The sequence below is a fragment of the Coturnix japonica genome, unplaced genomic scaffold (genome assembly GCF_054131305.1).
Source record: "Coturnix japonica strain WE unplaced genomic scaffold, WE-NBRP24 Scf110, whole genome shotgun sequence".
In the NCBI taxonomy this organism is placed as follows: domain Eukaryota; kingdom Metazoa; phylum Chordata; class Aves; order Galliformes; family Phasianidae; genus Coturnix; species Coturnix japonica.
The window spans coordinates 91,072-116,977 of NW_028189013.1; the positions used below are offsets into that span (position 1 = coordinate 91,072).

General features: G+C 56.0%; 2 protein-coding genes across 4 annotated transcripts; both read left to right on the forward strand.

Annotated features, from left to right (window-relative positions):
• LOC146751230 (synapsin-1-like) lies at positions 1 to 15,078 on the forward strand. 3 transcript variants are annotated; one of them, XM_085535182.1, is made up of 8 exons: positions 1 to 243; positions 5,354 to 5,495; positions 7,571 to 7,628; positions 7,866 to 7,948; positions 10,742 to 10,895; positions 13,291 to 13,381; positions 14,073 to 14,135; positions 14,940 to 15,078. In XM_085535182.1, the coding sequence occupies exons 1-8, from the start codon at positions 84 to 86 to the stop codon at positions 14,957 to 14,959; spliced, it is 771 nt and encodes a 256-aa protein (XP_085391308.1). In that variant the 5' UTR covers positions 1 to 83; the 3' UTR covers positions 14,960 to 15,078. The 3 variants fall into 3 exon arrangements, with proteins under 3 accessions (XP_085391308.1, XP_085391309.1, XP_085391310.1); XM_085535183.1 differs by lacking the exon at positions 1 to 243 and adding an exon at positions 1,143 to 1,212; XM_085535184.1 differs by lacking the exon at positions 1 to 243 and adding an exon at positions 1,232 to 1,254.
• Positions 14,950 to 25,633, forward strand: LOC146751231 (uncharacterized). The gene is made up of 7 exons (XM_085535181.1): positions 14,950 to 15,087; positions 16,591 to 16,641; positions 18,185 to 18,287; positions 18,413 to 18,535; positions 20,196 to 20,245; positions 20,707 to 21,534; positions 23,456 to 25,633. Exons 2-7 carry the CDS (start codon positions 16,616 to 16,618, stop codon positions 23,520 to 23,522), a joined length of 1,197 nt encoding a protein of 398 aa, XP_085391307.1. The 5' UTR covers positions 14,950 to 15,087; positions 16,591 to 16,615; the 3' UTR covers positions 23,523 to 25,633.
• The last annotated feature ends 273 nt before the right edge of the window (positions 25,634 to 25,906 follow it).

A 25,906-nucleotide genomic window follows, 5' to 3' on the forward strand; every position in this document is an offset into this window, starting at 1 on the left:
CCCTCCCCCGGCTACCACAGGCTTTGCGCCTAGTCCCGATCCCGGCCGCCATCATTCCGTTACCGAGGGATCCCGCCCGTTGAATGCTGTTAAAAAGCCGGAGAAAACGGGGATCAAAGATGGACGGTCAGTGTGAGGAGGAGAAGAACGGAAGAGGAAAGAGAGGCCGCGCGGTGTACGCATGCGCATACCGACCAGGGCCCCTTGGCAATGCGCATGCGCGAGGCGGGAAAAAAAGACGAGGTGATTTCCGGTGGAGGCGCGGTGCATGCTGGGAGTTGTAGTTCGCGCCTCAGGGAAGGGGTAAAATGGCGGCCATAGGGGTTCTATAGGATACTTCCGGGCACAGAGACCCTATAGGGTCTATATGGGTCTCTATGGTTCTCTATGAGTTCCTATGGTCTCTATGTGGTCTCTAGGGGCCCCTATGGGTCTCTATGGTTCTCTATGGATCCTCATGGGGTCTCTATGGGTCTCTATGGGTCTCTATGGGGTCCCCTTTGGGTCCCTATGGGGTCCCTATGGGGTCTATGGGTCTCTATGGGGTCTCTATGGGTCCCTATGGGTCTCTATGGGGTCTCTATGGGTTTCTATGGGTCTCTATGGGTCTCTATGGGTCCCTATGGGATTCTATGGGGTCCTGTGGGTTCCCTATGGGGTTCTATGTGGTTGGGGAGGATTATGGGGTTCTATGGGGTCCTATGGGTCCCTATGTGTCTCTATGGGGTCTCTATGGGGTCTATGGGGTCCCTATGGGTCTCTATGGGTCCCTATGGGTCTCTATGGGTCTCTATGGGGTCTCTATGTGTCCCTATGGGCCCCAAATAATCCCCTCCCCCCCCCTCCAGATGACTGAGCGCCTCCGAATCCCAAAATCACCCCAAAATCCCCCCCCCCAAATTAAAGCCGAGAATCTCTGCGCTGTCTCTTTAAATGTGGGCGGGGCTTAACCCAAACCGGACGTGACGTCACCACTGACGCCCCGCCTACTTCTACTGCAGTACCGAGGGCGGGGCCTGGAGTGACGTCACAACGAAGCCACGCCCACCTCCATTGGGTTGCATTGAAAGTGGGCGTGGCCTAAAGGGACGTGGACTTGGTTTATGCTAATTAGGGGGCGTTACTTCCGGGATCTGGAGGAGGGCGTGCTCTGATTGGTCGATGGGGAGGGGCGGGGTTATCTGATTGGGTGGGATCGGACGTGACGTCACGGTAAGGGGGCGGGGCTTAAGCGAGGGCTGCAGCCGGGCACCTGTAGGGCTTCTATAGGGCAGCCCTATAGATCCCATATATACCCTATGGGGCACCCTATAGATCCCATATATACCCTATAGGGCTGCCCTATAGATCCTCTATATACCCTATAGGGCACCATATAGACCCCATACATCCCCTATAGACCCCATACATCCCCTATAGATCCCATATATACCCTATAGACCCCATACATCCCCTATAGACCCCATACATCCCCTATAGGGCACCCTATAGTTCCCATACATCCCCTATAGGGCTCCCTATAGATCCCATACATCCCCTATAGATCCCATACATCCCCTATAGGGCACCCTATAGACCCCATACATTCCCTATAGGGCTCCCTATAGACCCCATACATCCCCTATAGATCCCATACATCCCCTATAGGGCACCCTATAGATCCCATACATCCCCTATAGGGCACCCTATAGATCCCATACATCCCCTATAGGGCTCCCTATAGACCCCATACATCCCCTATAGACCCCATACATCCTCTATAGGGCACCCTATAGATCCCATACATCCCGTATAGATCCCATACATCCCCTATAGATCCCATACAACCTCTATAGGGCACCCTATAGATCCCATATATCCCCTATAGATCCCATACATCCCGTATAGATCCCATACCTCCCCTATAGGGCACCCTATAGACCCCATACATCCCTATAGGGCTCCCTATAGATCCCATACATCCCCTATAGATCCCATACGTCCCCTATAGGGCTCCCTATAGACCCCATACATTCCCTGTAGGGCACCCTATAGATCCCATATATCCCCTATAGGACACCCTATAGACCCCATACATCCCCTATAGATCCCATACAACCTCTATAGGGCACCCTATAGATCCCATACATCCCCTATAGGGCACCCTATAGATCCCATATATCCCCTATAGATCCCATACATCCCCTATAGGACACCCTATAGACCCTATAGACCCCATACATCCCCTATAGACCCCATACATCCCATATAGGGCAGCCTATAGACCCCATATATCCCCTATAGACCCATACATCCCCTATAGGGCACCCTATAGATCCCATATATCCCCTATAGATCCCATACATCCCCTATAGACCCCATACATCCCCTATAGATCCCATATATCCCTTATAGGACACCCTATAGATCCCATATATCCCATATAGGCCTCCCTATAGACCCCATACATCCCCTATAGATCCCATTATATCCCCTATCGGGCACCCTATAGACCCCATACATCCCCTATAGGGCACCCTATAGACCCCATACATCCCCTATAGGGCACCCTATAGATCCCATACATCCCCTATAGACCCCATACATCCTCTACAGGGCACCCTATAGACCTCATACATCCCCTATAGGGCACACTATAGAATCCTATAGGGGATCTTATACCCCCCTTTGTCTTCTATAGGGCCCCCCTATAGGATCCCCTCCTTCCAGACCCTATAGGAACCCCCATAGGGCCCCTATAGGACCCTATAAGGCCCCCCCCACACCCTATAGGACCCCATAACCCCCCCGACCCCGTAAGACCCCCCACAACCCCATAACCCCACCCCATAAGACCCCCCGCCACCCCATAGGGCCCCCATAGAACCCTATAACCCCCCCCCCACCCTATATGACCCCATAACCCCCCCCCACCCCATAAGACCCCAATAGGACCCTATAAGACCCCCACACACACCCTATATGACCCCATAACCCCCCCACCCCATAAGACCCCAATAGGACCCTATAAGACCCCCTCACACCCCATAAGACCTCCCCCGACCCCATAGGGCCCCAATAGGACCCCATAAGACCCCATAACCCCCCTCACCCTATATGACCCCATAACCCCCCCCAACCCATAGGGCCCCAATAGGACCCCATAAGACCCCAATAGGACCCTGTAAGCCCCCACCCCCACCCTATAGGACCCCATAACCCCACTCTATATGACCCCATAACCCCACCCTATATGACCCTATAACCCGACCCTATATGACCCCATAACCCCCCCCATATGACCCCATAACCTCTCCCACCCTATACGACCCCATAACCCGACCCTATATGACCCCTTAACCCCCCCCACCCCATAGGCCCCAATAGGACCCCATAAGACCCCCCACCCCATAACCCCCCCCCCTCACCCCATAGGGCCTCAATAGGACCCTATAAGCCCCCCCCCCCCCATATATGATCCTATAACCCGACCCTATATAACCCTATAACCCGACCCTATACGACCCCATAACCCGCCCCTATATGACCCCATAACCCCCGCCATATGACCCCATAACCCCCCCCATATGACCCCATAACCCCTCCCACCCTATACGACCCCATAACCCGACCCTATATGACCCCATAACCTCCCCCACCCCATAGGCCCCAATAGGACCCCATAAGACCCCCCACCCCCATAACCCCCCCCCCTCACCCCATAGGGCATCAATAGGACCCTATAAGCCCCCCCCCCCCCATATATGATCCTATAACCCGACCCTATATAACCCTATAACCTGACCCTATACGACCCCATAACCCGCCCCTATCTGACCCCATAACCCCACCCCATAAGCCCCCCATATGGCCCCATAACCCCCATGACCCCATAACCCCACCCTATACGACCCCATAACCCGACCCTATATGACCCCATAACCCCCCCCACCCTATAGGCCCCAATAGGACCCCATAAGACCCCTCACCCCATAACCCCCCCCCTCACCCCATAGGGCATCAATAGGACCCTATAAGCCCCCCCCCCCATATATGATCCTATAACCCGACCCTATATAACCCTATAACCCGCCCCTATCTGACCCCATAACCCGCCCCTATCTGACCCCATAGCCCCCCCCATATGACCCCATAACCCCCCCCCTATATGACCCCATAACCCCTCCCACCCTATACGACCCCATAACCCGACCCTATATGACCCCATAACCCCCCCCACCCCATAGGCCCCAATAGGACCCCATAAGACCCCCCCACCCCCATAACCCCCCCCCTCACCCCATAGGGCCTCAATAGGACCCTATAAGCCCCCCCCTCCCATATATGATCCTATAACCCGACCCTATATAACCCTATAACCTGACCCTATACGACCCCATAACCCGCCCCTATCTGACCCCATAACCCCACCCCATAAGCCCCCCATATGGCCCCATATGGCCCCATAACCCCCATGACCCCATAACCCCACCCTATATGACCCCATAACCCGACCCTATATGACCCCATAACCCCCCCCACCCCACAAGACCCCCATAGGACCCCATAACCCCACCCTATATGACCCCATAACCCCCCCCTATATGACCCCATAACCCCCTCCCACCCTATACGACCCCATAACCCCCCCCATATGACCCCATAACCCCCCCCACCCCATAGGCCCCAATAGGACCCCATAAGACCCCATAACCCGACCCTATCTGACCCCATAACCCGCCCCTATCTGACCCCATAACCCGCCCCTATAATCTGACCCCATAACCCGCCCCTATCTGACCCCATAACCCACCCCTATCTGACCCCATAACCCGACCCTATATGACCCTATAACCCGACCCCATATGACCCCATAAACCCCCCCCACCCCATAGACCCCAATAGGACCCCATAAGACCCCATAACCCGACCCTATATAACCCTATAACCCGACCCTATACGACCCCATAACCTGCCCCTATCTGACCCCAATAACCCCGCCCCTATCTGACCCCATAACCCGACCCCATATGACCCCATAACCCCCCCCACCCCATAGACCCCAATAGGACCCCATAAGACCCCATAACCCGACCCTATATAACCCTATAACCTGACCCTATACGACCCCATAACCCGCCCCTATCTGACCCCATAACCCGACCCTATCTGACCCCATAACCCGCCCCTATAATCTGACCCCATAACCCGCCCCTATCTGACCCCATAACCCGCCCCTATAATCTGACCCCATAACCCGACCCTATATGACCCCATAACCCCCCCTATCTGACCCCATAACCCCCCCCACCCCATAGGCCCCAATAGGACCCCATAAGACCCCATAACCCGGCCCTATAATCTGACCCCATAGGCCCCATGATGGATTTCCTGCGGCGCCGCCTGTCGGATGGGAATTTCTTGGCTGGGGGGGGGTCGGATTTTGGGGGACCCCATAAAACCCCCCCGACTCCGGCCCCATTGCTGCTGGTTGTGGGGCAGCCCCACATCGACTGGTAGGGATATGGGGTCGGGGAGGGCACCTATGGGGTGTATGGGGGCTCTATGGGGGGATATAGGGTCCGGGGGGGCACCTATAGGGGCTATGGGGGGATCTATGGGGTGGGGGGGCATCTATGGGGGGATATAGGGTCGGGGGGGCACATATAGGGGGGATATAGGGTCGGGGGGGGCACCTATAGGGGCTATGGGGGGCTCTATGGGGTCTGGGGGGAACATATAGGGGGGATATAGGGTTGGGGGCACATATAGGGGGGATATAGGGTCGGGGAGGGCACCTATGGGGTGTATGGGGGCTCTATGGGGTGGGGGGGGCACATATAGGGGGTATATAGGGTCAGGGGGAGACGTCTATGGGGGATCTATGGGGTGAGGGGGTACCTATGGGGGTTATAGGGTCTCTATGGGGGGGGGGGGCACTCTATGGGGGGATATAGGGTCAGGGGGGGGCATCTATGGGGGTTATGGGGTCTCTATAGGGTCGGGGGGGGGGTACTATGGGGTGTATGGGGGTCTCTATGGGGTCGGGGGCACATATAGGGGGGATATAGGGTTGGGGAGGGCACCTATAGGGGTTATGGGGTCTCTATAGGGTCGGGGAGGGGGGGGGTCATCTATGGGGGGATATAGGGTCGGGAGGGGGATGGGGGGCATCTATGGGGAGATATAGGGTCGGGGAGGGGGCATCTATGGGGGTTATGGGGTCTCTATAGGGTCGGGGTGGGCTGGGGGGCACCTGTAGGGGGGATATAGGGTCGGGGTGGATACCTATGGGGTGTATGGGGGCTCTATAGGGTCGGGGGGGGTGGGGAGCATCTATGGGGGGTATGGGGGATCTATGGGGGGTACCTATAGGGGGATATAGGGTCGAGGGAGGGGATGGGGGGCATCTATGGTGGGATATAGGGTCGGGGGGCACGTATAGGGGGGGATATAGGGTCGGGGGGGCACCTATGGGGGGATATAGGGTCGGGGGGAGCCACCTATGGGGTGTATGGGAGCTCTATGGGGTTGGGGGGCATCTATGGGGGGATATAGGGTCGGGGGGGGACATCTATGGGGGATCTATGGGGTGAGGGGGTACCTATGGGGGTTATAGGGTCTCTATGGGGTGGGGGAGGGCATCTATGGGGGGGATATAGGGTCGGGGGGGCACCTATGGAGTGTATGGGGGCTCTATGGGGTGGGGAGGGGGCACCTATAGGGTGTGGGGGGGCACCTATGGGGGGATATAGGGTCGGGGGGGCACCTATGGGGTGTATGGGGGCCCTATGGGGTTGGGGGGTGGGTAGGAGGCATCTATGGGGGGATATGGGGTCGGGGGGGGCACCCTATGGGGGCTATGGGGGCTCTATGGGGTGGGGGGGGCAACCTATTTGGTGTGGGGGGGGTACCTATAGGGGGATATAGGGTCGAGGGAGGGGATGGGAGGCACCTATGGGGGGATATAGGGTCGGGGGGGACATCTATGGGGTGTATGGGGGCTCTATGGGGTGGGGGGAGCACCTATGGGGGGACATAGGGTCGGGAGGGGCAGCTATAGGGGGTGTGGGGTGCTCTATGGGGTGGGGTTGGGACATATAGGGGCTATGGGGGGGCTCTATGGGGTCCATATAGGATCTCTATGGGATTTCTATGGGGTCCCTATGGGGTCCCTATGGGTCTCTATGGGTCTCTATGGGGTCTCTATGGGTCTCTATGGGTCTCTATGGGGTCTCTATGGGTCCCTATGGGTCTCTATGGGGTCTCTATGGGGTCACAATGGGTCTCTATGGGTCTCTATGGGTCTCTATGGGTCCCTATGGGTCTCTATGGGTCTCAGTGGGTTTCTATGGGTCCCTATGTGTCTCTATGATTCTCTATGGGTCTCTATGGGGTCTCTATGCGTCTCTATGGGTCTCTATGGGTTCCTATGGGTCTCTATGGGTCTCTATGATTCTCTATGGGTCTCTATGGGGTCTCTATGCGTCTCTATGCGTCTCTATGGGTCTCTATGGGTCTCTATGGGGTCTCTATGGGTCCCTATGGGTCTCTATGGGGTCTCTATGGGGTCTCTATGGGGTCCCTATAGGGTGAAGCTGTTCCGGGGTAAATCAGTGCACGGCGATGTGGAGCTGCGTGTGGAGCAGGTGGGAATTGGGGTCTGCCCCATAGATTTGGGGTCTGCCCCATAGATATGTGGGGCAGCCCCATAGATTTTGAGGTCCTATAGATATATGGGTCCCCAAAGTCTCTATTTCAGCCCCATATTTGGGGTTTTGGGGCTGAGATTTCGGGGTCTCCCCATCCCTTATGGGTCTGCCCCATAGATTTGGGGTCCTGCCCCATAGATGTGGGGCAGCCCCATAGATTTTGGGGTCCCATAGGCTCAGTTCTCGGAGCTGTCGTGCGTGGCTTCGACCCACGGATCCCTCACTGTCACCATTGAGCCGCATAGGGGCGCTGTCAGGTACCGACCCCATAAGGGACTTATGGGGCCATGGGGGTTAATGGGGTCGATTAATGGGGTTAATGGGGTCGGATGGGGTAATAGGGTCGATTAATGGGGATTTGGGAGGGTTAATGGGGTCGATTAATGGGGTCTGGGGGGGTTAATGGGGTTTAATGGGGTCTGAGGTCGATTAATGGGTTGGGGGGGTTATGGGGTCGATTAATGGGGTCTGGGGGGGGGTTAATGGGGTCAATTAATGGGGTTTGGGGTCCATTAATGGGGTCGGGAGGGGTTAATGGGGTTTAAGGGGGTTTAATGGCGTCTGAGGGGGATTAATAGGGTCTGAGGGGGGGTCGATTAATGGGGTTTGGTGTCGACTAATGGGGTCTGGGGGGGTTAATAGGGTAATGGGGTCTATTAATGGGGTTTAAAGGGGTTTAATTGGGTCTGGGGGGATTAATGTGGTCGGGGGGGTTAATGGGGTCGATTAATGGGGTTAATGGGGTCGGATGGGGGTAATAGGGTCGATTAATGGGGATTTGGGAGGGTTAATGGGGTCGATTAATGGGGTCTGGGGGGGTTAATGGGGTTTAATGGGGTCTGAGGTCGATAATGGGTTGGGGGGGTTATGGGGTCGATTAATGGGGTCGGGGGGGGTTAATGGGGTCAATTAATGGGGTTTGGGGTCCATTAATGGGGTCGGGAGGGGTTAATGGGGTTTAAGGGGGTTTAATGGCGTCTGAGGGGGATTAATAGGGTCTGAGGGGGGGTCGATTAATGGGGTTTGGTGTCGACTAATGGGGTCTGGGGGGTTAATAGGGTAATGGGGTCTATTAATGGGGTTTAAAGGGGTTTAATTGGGTCTGGGGGGATTAATGTGGTCGGGGGGGTTAATGGGGTCGATTAATGGGGTTAATGGGGTCGGATGGGGGTAATAGGGTCGATTAATGGGGATTTGGGAGGGTTAATGGGGTCGATTAATGGGGTCTGGGGGGGTTAATGGGGTTTAATGGGGTCTGAGGTCGATTAATGGGTTGGGGGGGTTATGGGGTCGATTAATGGGGTCGGGGGGGGTTAATGGGGTCAATTAATGGGGTTTGGGGTCCATTAATGGGGTCGGGAGGGGTTAATGGGGTTTAAGGGGGTTTAATGGCGTCTGAGGGGGATTAATAGGGTCTGAGGGGGGGTCGATTAATGGGGTTTGGTGTCGACTAATGGGGTCTGGGGGGGTTAATGGGGTAATGGGGTCTATTAATGGGGTTTAAAGGGGTTTAATTGGGTCTGGGGGGGATTAATGTAGTCGGGGGGGTTAATGGGGTCGATTAATGGGGTTAATGGGGTCGATTAATGGGGTAATAGGGTCGATTAATGGGGATTTGGGAGGGTTAATGGGGTCGATTAATGGGGTCTGGGGGGGTTAATGGGGTCAATTAATGGGGTTTGAGGTCCATTAATGGGGTCAGTTAATGGGGTTAATGGGGTTTGGAGGGGGGTTAATGGGGTAATGGGGTCTATTAATGGGGTTTAAAGGGGTTTAATGGGGTCTGGGGGGATTAATGGGGTCGGGGGGGTTAATGGGGTCGATTAATGGGGTTAATGGGGTCGGATGGGGGTAATAGGGTCGATTAATGGGGATTTGGGAGGGTTAATGGGTCGATTAATGGGGTCTGGGGGGGTTAATGGGGTTTAAGGGGGTCTGAGGTCGATTAATGGGTTGGGGGGGTTATGGGGTCGATTAATGGGGTCTGGGGGGGGTTAATGGGGTCGATTAATGGGTTAATGGGGTTTGGGGTCCATTAATGGGGCCGATTAATGGGGTTAATGGGGTTTGGAAGGGGGTTAATGGGGTAATGGGGTCTATTAATGGGGTTTAAAGGGGTTTAATGGGGTCTGGGGGGGATTAATGGGGTCGGGGGGGTTAATGGGGCCGATTAATGGGGTTAATGGGGTCGGATGGGGGTAATAGGGTCGACTAATGGGGATTTTGGGGGGTTATGGGGTCGATTAATGGGGTCTGGAGGGGGGTTAATGGGGTCAATTAATGGGGTTCGGGGTCCATTAATGGGGTCAGTTAATGGGGTTAATGGGGTTTGGAGGGGGGGTTAATGGGGTAATGGGGTCTATTAATGGGGTTTAAGGGGGGTTTAATGGGGTCTGGGGGGGATTAATGGGGTCGGGGGGGGTTAATGGGGCCGATTAATGGGGTTAATGGGGTCGATTAATGGGGTCTGAGGTCGATTAATGGGGATTTGGGGGGGTTATGGGGTCGATTAATGGGGTCTGGGGGGGTTAATGGGGTCAATTAATGGGGTTTGGGGTCCATTAATGGGGTCTGGGGTGGTTAATGTGGTTGGGGGAGGGTTAATGGGGTCGATTAATGGGGTCTGGGGGGGGGTTAATGGGGGTTTAATGGGGTCTGGGGGGTGTTAATTAGGGTCGGGGGGCGTTAATGGGGTCGATTAATGGGGTCAGGGGGGGTTTAATGGGGTTTGGGGTCGATTAATGGGGATTGGGGGGTTAATGGGATCGGGGGGGGGGGAACAGGGTCGACTAATGGGGTCTGGGGGGGGTTAATGGGGTCGGATGGGGGGTAATGGGGTCGATTAATGGGGTCTGGGGGGATTAAGGGGGCTTGGTGGAAGCGATTGTGACGTCACAAAGGGGCATGTGGGGTATTGTGACGTCACAAAGGGGGTATTGTGACGTCACAAAGGGGCATGTGGGGTATTGTGACGTCACAATGGGGGTATTGTGACGTCACAAAGGGGGCCCATTGTGACGTCACAACCGGCTCCCATTGTGACGTCACAGACGGCTTCGTCCCGATTACGTGCTGTTCCGCGAGGAGCCGCGGGGGGGCCCGGCTGGATCCGTCCGTAGGTTTTTAATGGGGCTTCAATTGGGGGGGGTCCCTGCGACCACCCCCATCAGCGCCGCCATAAGGGCCACGCACCCACCTGCCATGGTCAGTAATGGGGGGGGGGGATAAAATGGGGGGGAATGGGGGGAAATGGGGGGGAAATAGGGGGGGAATGGGGGTGGGATATGGGATATGGGATATGGTATATGGGATATAGGGTATGGGATATGGGATATGGGATATAGGGTATGGGATATGGGATATGGGATATGGGATGGGATGGGATGGGATGGGATATGGGATATGGGATATGGGATATGGGATATGGGATATAGGGTATGGGATATGGGATATGGGATATGGGATATAGGGTATGGGATATGGGATATGGGATATAGGGTATGGGATATGGGATATGGGATATGGGGTATGGGATATGGGATATAGGATATGGGATATGGGATATGGGATATGGGGTATGGGATATAGGATATGGGATATGGGATATGGGATATGGGATATGGGATATAGGGTATGGGATATGGGATATGGGATATGGGATATAGGGTATGGGATATGGGATATGGGATATGGGATATGGGATATGGGATATAGGGTATGGGATATGGGATATGGGATATGGGATGGGATGGGATGGGATGGGATATGGGATATGGGATATGGGATATGGGATATAGGGTATGGGATATGGGATATGGGATATGGGATATAGGGTATGGGATATGGGATATGGGATATGGGGTATGGGATATGGGATATAGGATATGGGATATGGGATATGGGATATGGGGTATGGGATATAGGGTATGGGATATGGGATATGGGATATGGGATATGGGATATGGGATATAGGGTATGGGATATGGGATATGGGATATGGGATATAGGGTATGGGATATGGGATATGGGATATGGGATATGGGATATGGGATATGGGATGGGATGGGATATGGGATATGGGATATGGTATATGGGATATAGGGTATGGGATATGGGATATGGGATATGGGATATGGGATATGGGATATAGGATATGGGATATAGGATATGGGATATGGGATATAGGGTATGGGATATGGGATATGGGATGGGATGGGATGGGATATGGGATATGGGATATGGGATATGGGATATAGGGTATGGGATATGGGATATGGATGGGATGGGATGGGATATGGGATATGGGATATGGGATATGGGATATGGGATATGGGATATAGGGTATGGGATATGGGATATGGGATGGGATGGGATGGATGGGATATGGGATATGGGATATGGGATATGGGATATAGGGTATGGGATATGGGATATGGGGATATGGGATATAGGGTATGGGATATGGGATATGGGATATGGGATGGGATGGGGGGGGACTGGGATAAACTGGGGGGGGCTGAGATAAACTGGGGGAACTGGGAGGGGAATGGGGGGAATGGGAGATACTGGGGGGGACTGGGATAAACTGGGGGGGAATGGGGGGGAATGGGAGGGGGTGGGAGGGGGATGGGGGGAATGGGGGTTAGGGGGGAACTGGGAGGGGAATGGGGGGACTGGGATAAACTGGGGGGAGTGGGGGGGAATGGGAAGGGCCTGGCGGGGAGGGAAATGGGATGGGGGGTGGGGATAGGAGGGGAATGGGGTAACTGGGGGGGACTGGGATAAACTGGGGGGGAGTGGGAGGGGAATGGGAAGGAATGGGAAGGGTCCTGGGGGTGGGGGAAATGGGATGGGGGGTTGGGGATAGGAGGGGAATGGGGGGGACTGGGAGGGAATGGGAGGGGGTGGGAGGGAGTGGGGGGGGGATGGGAGGGGAATGGGGGGACTGGGATAAACTGGGGGGGACTGGGAGGGGGTGTGGGGGGGTAAAAGGGGTGGGGGGGAATTGGGGGGGGGGCTTGAAGGGGATGGGGGGGATTGGGAGGGACAGGGAGGGAACTGGGGGGGGAATGGGATAAACTGGGGGGACTGGGAGGGGAATGGGAGGGGGTGGGGGGGGGAATGGGACATGGTATATATGGTATATGCTGGGATATACTGGTTTATACTGGGTTATACTGGGATATACTGGGATATACTGGGTTATGCTGGGTTATACTGGTTTATACTGGGTTATACCGGGTTATACTGGGATATACTGGTATATACTGGGTAATACTGGGATATACTGGTTTATACCAGATTATACTGGATTATACTGGTTTATACTGGGTTATACTGCGTTATACTGGGTTATACTGGCTTATACTGGTTATACTGGGTTATACTGGTTTATACTGGGTTATACTGGTTTATACTGGGATATACTGGGATATACTGGTTTATACTGGTTTATACTTGTTTATACTGGGTTATAGTGGGTTATACTGGGTTACACTGGTTTATACTGGTTTATACTGGTTTATACTTGTTTATACTGGTTTATACTGGGTTATACTGGGTTACACTGGTTTATACTGGTTTATACTGGTTTATGCAGTTGGCGCAGGCCATGCAGCTGCAGAAGGAACTGGGATCTGAGGGGTTTTCCTATGGCACCAATGAGATTCTGCCACCGGCCACGGGCACTGGTTTGTACTGGGATATACTGGGATGTACTGGGATATACTGGGATATAATGGGATATACTGGGATATACTGGGTTATACTGGGATACACTGGGATATACTGGATATACTAGGTTATACTGGGTTATAATGGGATATAATGGGATGTAATGGGATAGACTGGGTTATACTGGGATATACTGGGATATAATGGGATATACTGGGATATATTGGGAGGGATATACTGGGATATAATGAGTTAAACTGGGTTATACTTGGATATACTGGGATATACTGGGTTATACTTGGATATACTGGGATATACTGGGATATAATGGGATGTAATGGGATATACTGGGATATACTGGGATATACTGGGTTATACTGGGCTGAACTGCGATATACTGGGATATACTGGGATATTATGGGATATACTGGGATGTAATGGGATATAATGGGATATAATGGGATATACTGGGATATAATGGGACATACTGGGATGTAATGGGATTTAATGGGATGTAATGGGATATACTGGGATATAATGGGATATAATGGGATATAATGGGACATACTGAGATATACTGGGATATACTGGGTTATACTGGGTTATACTGGTACATACTGGTTCATACTGGTTCATACTGGTTTATACTGGTACATACTGGCTTATACTGGCTTATACTGGTTTATACTGGTTTATTCTGGTCCGCAGCTGACGGCCCCCACCTTCCCGATGCTGGTGACGCTAAGCCCCGCCCCCGGGGGCGTGGACACGGTGAGACCCCGCCCATTTTGTGGGCGTGGCCTGGGTGAGGGCCAATGGGAGAGGCCGAAAGGGAAGGGGGTGTGGCCTAAGACGAGGGGCGTGACCTAAATGGGCATGTCATTTGCATAGGGGGCGTGGCCTAATGAAGGCATACATGGAAAGAGGCGTGGCCTAAATGGGCGTGTCATTTGCATGGGGGCGTGGCCTAATGAAGGCATGGATGGAAAGGGGCGGGGCCTAAATTAAGGGGGCGTGGCCTTTGAGTGGGGCGTGGCCTAATTTGAATAGGAGGCGTGGCCTAAAAGAAGCGGCCATTGCCTATAGGGGAGGGTTATGAGAAGGGGCGTGGCTTACCATATAGAGGGCGTGGCCTAATTTGAATGGGGGCGTGGCATAAGAGAAGGAGGCGTGGCCTAAATGAAAGGTGGGCGTGGCTTAGCTTAAAAGGGGGGCGTGGCCTAAGAGAAGCAGCCATTGCCTATAGGGGTGGGTCATGACAGGGGGCGTGGCTTAATTTATAGGGGGCGTGGCTTACCAAATAGGGGGCGTGGCCTATTTGAATAGGGGGCGTGGCCTAAGAGAGGCAGCCATTGCATATGGGGGCGGGCTATGGGAAGGGGGCGTGGCTTACCACATAAGGGGCGTGGCTTATCGTGCTGTGGGCGTGGCCTAATTTGAATAGGGGGCGTGGCCTAAGAGGGGGCATCCATTGCCTATAGGGGTGGGTTATGAGAGGGGGCGTGGCTTACCATATAGGGGGCGTGGCTTAGCCTATAGAGGGCGTGGCTTAATGTGTCCCCGCCCCCCTTTTAGGTTCGTGTGAGCAGCCCTGAAGCCCTGGGGGCTGTTGCTGGGGTGATGGCGGGGGTCCGGGCCGGGGCTTTGATCCAACAAGAGACCCAAAAGATGGAGGGTTTCGCCTCAGGGTGCAACGAATCGGGGCTGAGAGCAGAGCATTGCGGTAAGGGGGGGGTGGGGGGGGCATGGGGGGAGGGTTGGGGGGTTATGGGGGTATTGGGGGGGTATATGGGGTTATGGGGGGTATTGGGGGTTTATGGGGTTATGGGGGGTATTGGGGTTTATGGGGGGTATTGGAGTTTATGGGGGGTATTGGGGGGTTATGGGGGGTATTGGGGGGTATTGGGGGGTATTGGGGGTTTATGGGGTTATGGGGGGTATTGGGGTTTATGGGGGGTATTGGGGGGTTATGGGGGGTATTGGGGGGTTATGGGGTTATGGGGGGTATTGGGGGGTAATGGGGTTATGGGGGGTATTGGGGGGTTATGGAGTTATGGGGGGTATCGGGTGAATGGGGGTAATGGGGTTATGGGGGGTATTGGGGGGTAATGGGGTTATGGGGGGTATTGGGGGGTTATGGAGTTATGGGGGGTATCGGGTGAATGGGGGTAATGGGGTTATGGGGGGTATTGGGGGATAGGGGTTGGTGGGGGTTATGGGGGGTATTGGGGTTATGGGTGGCATTGGGGTTATGGGGGGATAGGGGGGTAATGGGGCTATTGGGGGTATTGGGGTTTATGGGGGGTATTGAGGGGTACTGGGGGGTATTAAGGGTAATGGGGGAATGGGGGGTTGGGGTGGGTTATGGGGTTATGAGGGGTATGGGGTGGGGGGGGATATATGGGGTTATGGGGTGTATTGGGGGTATGGGGAGGGGAATGGGGGTAATGGGGTTATGGGGGGTATTGGGGGGTAATGGGGGGTATTAGGGGTAATGGGGTTATAGGGGGTAATGGGGGAATAGGGGTTGGGGGGGGCTATGGGGGGTATATGGGGGGGTATATGGGGTATTGGGGGGTATTAGGGGTAATGGGGGATGGGGGGTTGGGGTGGGTTATGGGGGGTATGAGGGGTATGGGGTGGGGGGTTGTGGGGTTATGGGGGGTATTGGGGGGTTATGGGGTTATGGGGGGTATTGGGGGGGTATAGGAGGGATAGGGGTTGGGGTGGGTTATGGGTGTGTATGGGGGGATAATGGGGAAATGGGGTTATGGGGGGTATTGGGTGGATAGGGATTGGGGGGGTTATGGGGGGTTATGGGGTTATGGGGGGTATTGGGGGGGTTATGGGGTTATGGGGTTATGGGGGGTATTGCGGGGATAGGGGGGTAATGGAGTTATGGGGGGGTATTGGGGTTATGGGGGGTATTGAGGGGTATGAGGCGTATGGGGGGGTAATGGGGTTATGGGGGGTATTGAGGGGTATAGGGGGGATAGGGGCTGGGGGGTTATGGGGTTGTATAGGGGGTATTAGGGGTGGTTTGGGAGGGTATGGGGCAGTGTGGGGGGGTATATGGGGTGGGGGGTGGAGGGGATATGGGGGGTATTGGGGGGTATTTGGGGATAAGGGGGTATGGGGGGTAATTTGGGGTAATGGGGGGTGGGGGGGAGGGGTGTTATGGGGGGTATTGGCCACATTGTGGACGTGTGGGGCTGTGATCCCGCAGTGCCCCATTGTCTGACCCCGAGCAGATGGAGGCCGTGACCCTCAGCCCGCGGTGAGTGTTACCTGGGGGGGGACATTGGGGTCAATGGGGGATATGAGGCCATTGGGGACACTGGGGACAATGGGGTCAATGAGATCAATGGGGTCAATGGGATCAATGGGGACAATGGGATCAATGGGGACATTGGAGTCAGTGGGGTCAGTGGGGCCAATGGGAACATTAGGGACACTGGGATCAATGGGGTCTAAGAGGTCAATGGGGTCTATGGGATCAATGGGGTTCAGTGGGGTTAATGGGGTCAATGGGGTTAATGGAGTCAATGGAATCAATGGGGTCAATGGGGTCATTGGGATCTATAAGATCAATGGGGTCAATGGGGTCAATGGGATCAGTGGGGTTTATGAGGTCAATGGGGTCTATGGGATCATTGGGGTCAATGAGGTCTATGGGGTCAGTGGGGATAATGGGGTCATTGGGGTCTATAGGATCAATGGGGTCTATGGGGTCAGTGAGGTCTATGGGGTCAATGGGATCTATAGGATCAATGGGGTCAATGGGGACATTAGTGGACACTGGGGTCTATGGTGTCAATGGGGTCAGTGGGGATAATGGGGTCAATGGGGACATTGGGGGACAATGGGGTCAATGGGGTCTATAGGATCAATGGGGTAAGTGGGGCCATTGGGGTCAATGGGGTCAATGGGGACATTAGTGGACAACGGGGTCTATGGGGTCAATGGGGTCAATGGGATCATTGGGGATAATGGGGTCAATGGGGTCTATAGGATCAATGGGGTCAATGGGGTCAGTGCAGATAATGGGGTCATTGGGGTCTATAGGATCAATGGGGTCAATGGGGACATTAGTGGACACTGGGGTCAATGGGGTTTATGGGGTCAATGGGGTCTATAGGATCAATGGGGTCTATGGGGTCATTGGGGTCTATAGGATCAATGGGGTCAGTGGGGACATTCAATGGGGACAATGGGGTCTATAGGGTCTATAGGATCAGTGGGGTCATTGGGGTCTATAGGATCAATGGGGTCAATGGGGTCAGTGGGGTTTATGAGGTCAATGGGGTCTATAGGATCAATGAGGTCTATGGAGTCTATGGGATCAATGGGGTCAATGGGGATCAATGGGGTCAATGGGGACATTAGTGAACACTGGGGTCAATGGGGTCAATGGGCTCAGTGGGGATAATGGATTCATTGGGGTCTATAGGATCAATAGGGACAATGGGGTCAATGTGGTCAGTGGGGTCATTGGGGTCTATAGGATCAATGGGGTCAGTGGGGACATTGGGGTCAATGGGTCAATGGGGCCACTGGGGTCAATGGGGCCACTGGGGTCTATGGGGTCATTGGGGTCTATAGGATCAATGGGATCAATGGGGTCAATGGGATCAATGGGGTTAATGGGGTCATTGGGGTCTATGGGGTCATTGGGGTCTATAGGATCAATGGGGTTATTGGGGTCTATAGGATCAATGGGGTCTATAGGATCAATGGGGTCTATAGGATCAATGGGGTCAATGGGGAGTTGGGGGGGGAGGGGTGGGTGGGCGTGTCCCCGTCTTAGCCCCGCCCCCCAGGCACCGTGATTGGCTGTCGGCGTGTTCCCGCCTCCTGGGCGGGGCCGAGATCTGCGGCCTGGAAGCGGAAGTGGAAGCTGATGGCAGCGAGCGAATCACGAGGGTGGGTTTGGAAGCTCCGCCCCCTTATTGTGACGTCACAGAGCCCCACATTGTGACGTCACAAAGCCCCGCCCCCTTATTGTGACGTCACAGAGGCCCCCATTGTGACGTCATTCTCCTTATAAGGTCATGGGCTCCTGGCTGCCGCTATCGGGACCTGAAGATCAATCCCGTATAGTGGAGGTGGTGCTGGGCAGAATGAGAGCTGAATTGGGACCCCCACGTGGACCCCCCCGACCCCGACCACAGGTTACACCAACCACCCCCACCCCATTGTGACCCCCCGCCCCATTGGATCCCCCAAAGACCCCAGTTTTGAGACCCCAAATCCCATTTATAACCCCATTTTTGAGCCCCCAAATCCCATTTATAACCCCATTTTCAGCCCTAAAATCCCCTTTTAACCCCAAATCCCTCACATTAACCCCACAAAGACCTCAAAATCCCCATTTTCAACCCCCAAATCCCCCTTTTAACCCCAAATCCCCCCATAAAACACCACAAAGACCCCCAAATCCACCCAAAAAACCCCAAATCCCCCACATTAACCCCACAAAGACCCCCAAATTCCCCCTTTTAACCCCAAATCCCTCCCACATTAACCCCAGAAAGACCCCTAAATCCCCGCTTCTAACCCCAAATCCCTCATATTAACCCTACAAATACCCCCAAATCCCCCTTTTAACCCCAAATCCCTCACATTAACCCCACAAAGACCCCAAAATCCCCATTTCCAGCCCCCAAATCCCTCTTTAACCCCCGAATCCCCCATTTTAAGCCCCAAATCCCCCCTTTTAACCCTAAATCCCCCACATTAACCCCACAAAGACCCCAAAATCCCAATTGATAACCCCTCCCCCCCCTCAAATTGGAGTGTCCACCCCATTGTGACCCAACCTCCCCATTGGATCCCCCAAAGACCCCAGTTTTGAGACCCCAAATCCCATTTATAACCCCATTTTCAGCCCTAAAATCCCCTTTTAACCCCGAATCCCTCACATTAACCCCACAAAGACCCCAAAATCCCCATTTTCAGCCCCCAAATCCCCCTTTTAACCCCAAATCCCCCATAAAACACCAAAGACCCCCAAATCCACCCAAAAAACCCCAAATCCCCCACATTAACCCCACAAAGACCCCCAAATTCCCCCTTTTAACCCCAAATCCCCCTCACATTAACCCCAGAAAGACCCCTAAATCCCCGCTTCTAACCCCAAATCCCTCATATTAACCCTACAAATACCCCCAAATCCCCCTTTTAACCCCAAATCCCTCACATTAACCCCACAAAGACCCCAAAATCCCCATTTCCAGCCCCCAAATCCCTCTTTAACCCCCGAATCCCCCATTTTAAGCCCCAAATCCCCCCTTTTAACCCTAAATCCCCCACATTAACCCCACAAAGACCCCCAAAATCCCAATTTATAACCCCTCCCCCCTCCTCAAATTGGAGTGTCCACCCCATTGTGACCCAACCTCCCCATTGGATCCCCCAAAGACCCCATTTTTGAGCCCCCAAATCCCATTTATAACCCCATTTTCAGCCCTAAAATCCCCCCATTTAACCCCAAATCCCTCACATTAACCCCAAAAAGACCCCAAAATTTCCATTTTCAGCCTCCAAGTCCTCCTTTAAACCCTAAATCCCCTACATTAACCCCACAAAGACCCCAAAATCCCCATTTTCAGCCCCCAAATCCCCCTTTTAACCCCAAATCCCCCCATAAAACACCACAAAGACCCCCAAATCCCCCTTTTAACAGCAAATCCCCCACATTAACCCCACAAAGACCCCATAATCCCCCCCTTTTAACCCCAAAATCACCCCCCCCCAACCATTTTATCCCCCCGGACCCCCATTTTGAACACACCCCCCCCCCACTCACATTTACCCCCTCCCCCCTTATAGATGCCGGCCATTGGGGGGGACCCCAACTCAACAGCGCCCCCCACCTCAAGGTGAGTGACCCCCCCCCTTCATTAAGCCCCTCCCCATCATTAAGCCCCTCCCCATCATTAAGCCCATCCCCTTCATTAAGCCCATCCCCTTCATTAAGCCCCGCCCCTTCATTAAGCACCACCCCTTAATTAAGCTCCTCCCTTTCATCAAGCCCCGCCCCCTTCCTTAAGCCCCGCCCCTTCATTAAGCCACACTCCTTCATTAACCCCACCCCTTCATTAAGCACCTCCCATTCATTAAGCCCCACCCCCTTCATCAAGACCCTCCCCTTCATTAAGCCCCGCCCCTTCATTAAGCCCGCCCTTTCATTAAGCACCGCCCCCTTCATTAAGCCACACCCCTTCATTAAACCCCGCCCCCTTCATTAAGCCCCGCCCCTTCATTAAGCCACACCCCTTCGTTAAGCCCCGCCCCTTCATTAAGCCCCGCCCCCATTTGATGACATCACTTCCTCCCACAGGAGCCCCTCCTTCCGACCCTCCCAAGCCCCGCCCACAAGGGGGCGTGGCCTCCGCATCGCCCCGCCCACCCCAACCACGTGGTCCAATCCAGCCCCGCCCACCCGGCCCTCAGCCCCGCCCCCAAACCCCTCCCATTGGCCAACAGCGCCCTCAGGCTCCACCCACTACACAGCCCCGCCCCCAAACCCCTCCCATTGGTCAGCCTCGTGCTCAGGCTCCGCCCACAGCCAATCAGGCCACGCCCAGCGGACCTCAGCCCCGCCCACAAGGGCAGCCCCGCCCACAAACTCCTCCCATTGGTCAGCTCCGGCCGCAAACCCCGCCTCAGGCTCTCCGGCTTCTCCTATTGGTCAACAGCGCCCTCAGACCCCGCCCACTTCCCCTCAGCCACGCCCACAGGCTTCACCCATTGGCCAACCCCGCCCCCAAGCCCCGCCCACCTCCCCTCAGCCGCGCCCACAAGCCCCGCCCACTTCCCCTCAGCCCCGCCCCCAGGCTCCTCCCATTGGTCAGACCCGCCCCCAAGCTCCGCCCACCTCCCCTCAGCCCCGCCCCCAGGCTCCTCCCATTGGTCAACAGCGCCCTCAAGCTCCGCCCACCTCCCCTCAGCCCCGCCCCCCAAGCTCCACCCACCTCCCCCCAGCCCCGCCCCCAAACCCCTCCCATTGGTCAGCCCCGCCCCCAAACCCCGCCACCTCCCCTCAGCCCCGCCCCCAAACCCCTCCCATTGGTCAGCCACGCCCTCAAGCCCCGCCCACCACTCGGCAGCCACGCCCACAAGCTCCACCCCCTGGACCCAAACCAGCTTTGGTGCCAAAACCCGGCAGGTAGGGGGCGGGGCTTAGAGATGGGGGGCGGGGCTTAGAGCTGAAGGGGCGGGGCTTAGTGCTGGAGGGGCGGGGCTTAGAGATGAGGGGGCGGGGTTTAGAGATGAGGGTGTGGCTTAGAGCAATGGGCGGGGCTTAGGGTTGGGGGCGGGGCTTAGAGATGAGGGGGCGGTGCTTGAAGGTGAGGGGGCGGGGCTTAGAGCAGGGGGCGGGGCTTAGATCAAAAGGGGGCTTAGAGATGGGGCGGGGCTTAGAGATGAGGGGGCGGGGCTTAGGGCAGGGGGCGGGACTTAGAGACGAGGCGGTGGAGCTTAGATCAGGAGGGGGCGGGGCTTGTGGCAGGGGCGGAGCGTAGAGAGGGGGGGTCTTAGAACAAGGAGCGGGGCTTAAATCAGGAGGGGGCCGGGCTTAGGGCAGGGGGCGGGGCTTAGAGATGAGGGGGGCGGTGCTTAGATCAAGAGGGGGCGGAGCTTAGAGCTGAAGGGGCGGGGTTTAGAGATGGGGTGGGGCTTAGAGCCGAGTGGGCGGGGCTTATGGCAGGAGGGGGCGGGGCTTAGAGATGGGGGGCGGGACTTAGAGATGAGTGGGCGGGGCTTAGAGATTATGGGGCGGAGCTTAGAGCTGAAGGGGGCGGGGCTTAGATCGGGAGGGGGAGGGGCTTAGAGCGGGGGCTTAGAGCTGAATGGGCGGGGCTTATTGCAGGGGGCGGGGCTTATTGCAGGTTGGGGCGGGGCTTATGGCAGGAGGGGGGCGGGGCTTAGAGCTGGAGGGGCGGGGCTTATAGCAGGGGGCGTGGCCTGTCTTAAAGGGGTAGAACCCGATGGGGGTCAGTATTGGATTGGGTGGTTTCTATTGTGGGGGGGGGGTCATAATGGGGGGGTCTTTATGGGGGGTCATGGGGGGGGGGCTCAATGGGGGGGTCACAATTGGGGGTCTCTATGAGGGGTCATAATGGGGGGGGTCTATATGGGGGGTCAGAACAGGGGGGTCTTTATGGGGGGTTCACAATGGGGGGGGGCACAATGAGGTGGGTTACTATGGGGGGGTCTCTATGGGGGGACCCTATTGGGGGGGGCAATGGGTGGGGGTTACAATGGGGGGGGTCTGTGGGGGGTTTCACAATGGGGGGGTCTTTTTGGGGGGGTCACAATGGGGGGGATCAGAATGAGGGGTCTCTATGGGGGGGTTAGAATGGGGGGTCCTTATGGGGGGGAGTCATAATGGGGGGGTCAGAATAGGGGGTCTCCATGGGGGGGGTCACAGTGGGGGGGTCTCTATGGGGAGGTCCCTAAGGGGGCTCCCTATTGGGGGGGGGCACAATGGGGTGGGTTACAATGGGGGGTCTCTATGGGGGGTTGCTATTGGGGGGGGTTCTCCATGGGGGGTCTCTATGGGGGGGGTCTCTATGGGGGGACCCTATTGGGGGGGTCACAATGGGGGGGTCTCCATGGGGGGGTCTTTATGGGGGGGATCACAATGTGGGGGTCTCTATGGGGGGTTGCTATTGGGGGGGGGTCTCTATGGGGGGTCTCTATGATGGGCCCCTATTTGGGGGGGGGTCACAATGGGAGGGTCAAGGGGGGCGGGGTTATAAAGGGGGGTCCCTATGCGGGGGTCACAATGGGGTGGTCACAATGGGGGTTCCTACTGGGGGGGCACAATGGGGGGGTCTCCATGGGGGGTCTCTATGGGGGGGTCTCTATGGGGGGACCCTATTGGGGGGGGCACAATGGGGGGTCTCTATGGGGGGCCCCTATTTGGGGTGGGGGTCACAATGGGAGAGTCAAGGGGGGGGTGGTTACAAAGGGGGGTCCCTATGGGGGGGTCGCAATGGGGGGGTCTCTATGGGGGGTCTCTATGGGGGGGGTCTTTATAGGGACCCATATTAACCCCACCCTATTAACCCCCCCCCCTTTTTCAGCTCAGCTCCGCCCCCCCCCGATGCCGCCCGCTCCCTTCGCCAAAGCCTGGCCAGCTTCTTCGAGTGACCCCATAAAATGGGGGGGGGGGGGGAACCCTCAAAATTGGGACCACCCCCCCCTTACCCAAATAGGGACCCCCACCCCGACCCCCATGACCCTAAAATGGGCCCCCCCCCTTCAAAATGGGGACCCCCCCCCACCTCAAATAGGGACCCCCCCCCGAGACCCCAAAATGGGGACCCCCCCCCTTTCAAAATGGGGACCCCCCCCCTTTTAAATGGGGACCCCCTCCTTTAAAATGGGGACCCCCCCCCCTTCTCAAATAGGGACCCAACCCCCACCCCATGACCCCAAAATGGGGACCCTCCCCCTTTCAAAATGGGGACCTCCCCCTCCCCAAATAGGGACACCCCCTCCCCACAAGACCCTAAAATGGGGACCCCCCCCCCACGCCATGACCCTAAAAAGGGAACCCCCCCCCCCTTCAAAATGGGGACCCCCCCACACCTCAAATAGGGACCAACCCCCACCCCTGAGACCCCAAAATGGGGACCCCCCCCATTCAAAATGGGGACCCCCCCCCCACCCCATGACCCTAAAATAGGGACCCCCCCCCTTCAAAACGGGGACCCCCCCCTCCCCAAATAAGAACACCCCCCCCCCAACCCCCTTTAAATTGGGACAGCCTCAAACTGAGACCAACCTAAACTGGGATCCAATGGGACTGGGACCCCCCAAACTGGGATCCTATGGGATTGAGAGACCCCAAACTGGGATCCTATGGGATTGAGAGACCCCAAACTGGGATCCCCCCCCCAAATTGGGATCCTACCCCCCAAACTGGGATCTTATGGGTCTGGAACCCCCAAACTGGGATCCTATGGGACTGGGACCCCCCAAATTGGGATCCTATAGGACTGAGAGACCCCAAACTGGGACCCCACCCCCCAAACTGGGATCCTATAGGACTGAGAGACCCCAAACTGGGACCCCCACCCCAAATTGGGATCCTATGGGACTGGGACCCCCCCAAACTGGGATCCTATGGGACTGAGAGACCCCAAACTGGGATCCCCCCCCCCCAAATTGGGATCCTACCCCCCAAACTGGGATCCTATAGGACTGAGAGACCCCAAACTGGGACGCCCCCCCCCAAACTGGGATCCTATGGGACTGGGACCCTCCAAACTGGGATCCTATGGGACTGAGAGACCCCAAACTGGGACGCCCCCCCCAAACTGGGATCCTATGGGACTGAGACCCTTCCAAACTGGGACCCCACCCCAAACTGGGATCCTATGGGACTGGGACCCCCCATACTGGGATCCATGGGACTGGGACCCCCCAAACTGGGATCCCCCCCCCCAAATTGGGATCCTACCCCCCAAACTGGGATCCTATAGGACTGAGAGACCCCAAACTGGGACGCCCCCCCCCAAACTGGGATCTTATGGGACTGAGAGACCCCAAACTGGGACCCCCCCCTTCAAACTGGGATCCTATGGGACTGGGACCCCCCAAACTGGGATCCTATGGGACTGAGAGACCCCAAACTGGGATCCTATGGGACTGAGAGACCCCAAACTGGGACCCCCACCCCCAAACTGGGATCCTATGGGATTGAGAGACCCCAAACTGGGATCCCACCCCCCAAAGTGGGATCCTATGGGACTGAGAGACCCCAAACTGGGACCCCTACCCCCCAAACTGGGATCCTATGGGACTGAGAGACCCCAAACTGGGACCCCCACCCCCCAAACTGGGATCCTATGGGACTGGGACCCTCCAAACTGGGATCCTACCCCCCAAACTGGGATCCTATAGGACTGAGAGACCCCAAACTGGGACCCCACCCCCACCCCATACTGGGATCCTATGGGACTGCCCCCCCCCCCCCAGCGCTGCTCTTAGCCCCGCCCCCTCGCTCAAGCACCGCCCACTTCTTCCTTAAGCCCCACCCCCTTCGCTCAAGCCCCGCCCACTTCTTCCTTAAGCCCCGCCCCTTCTCACTAAGCCCCGCCCCCCTCGCTCAAGCCACGCCCAATTTCCGCTTCACAAGCCCCGCCCCCCTAAATGGGCGTGGCCTCCGGCTCACGTGACGTGTCGAAGCTCCGCCCCCTTTGGCTGTGTAAGCCCCGCCCCCTCGCAATAAAGCGCTGCTGCTTCTGCTGACCCTATAGGGGCTATAGGGGAACTATGGATCCTATAGGAGCTATGGGGGGACTATGGACCCTATAGGAGCTATAGGGGAACTATGGATCCTATAGAGCTATAGGGGAACTATGGACCCTATAAGAGCTATGGGGGGAACTATGGATCCTATAGGGGCTATGGGGGGAACTATGGACCCTATAGGAGCTATAGGGGATCTATGGACCCTATAGGGGCTATGGGGAACTATGGACCCTATAGGAGCTATAGGGGAACTATGGACCCTATAGGAGCTATGG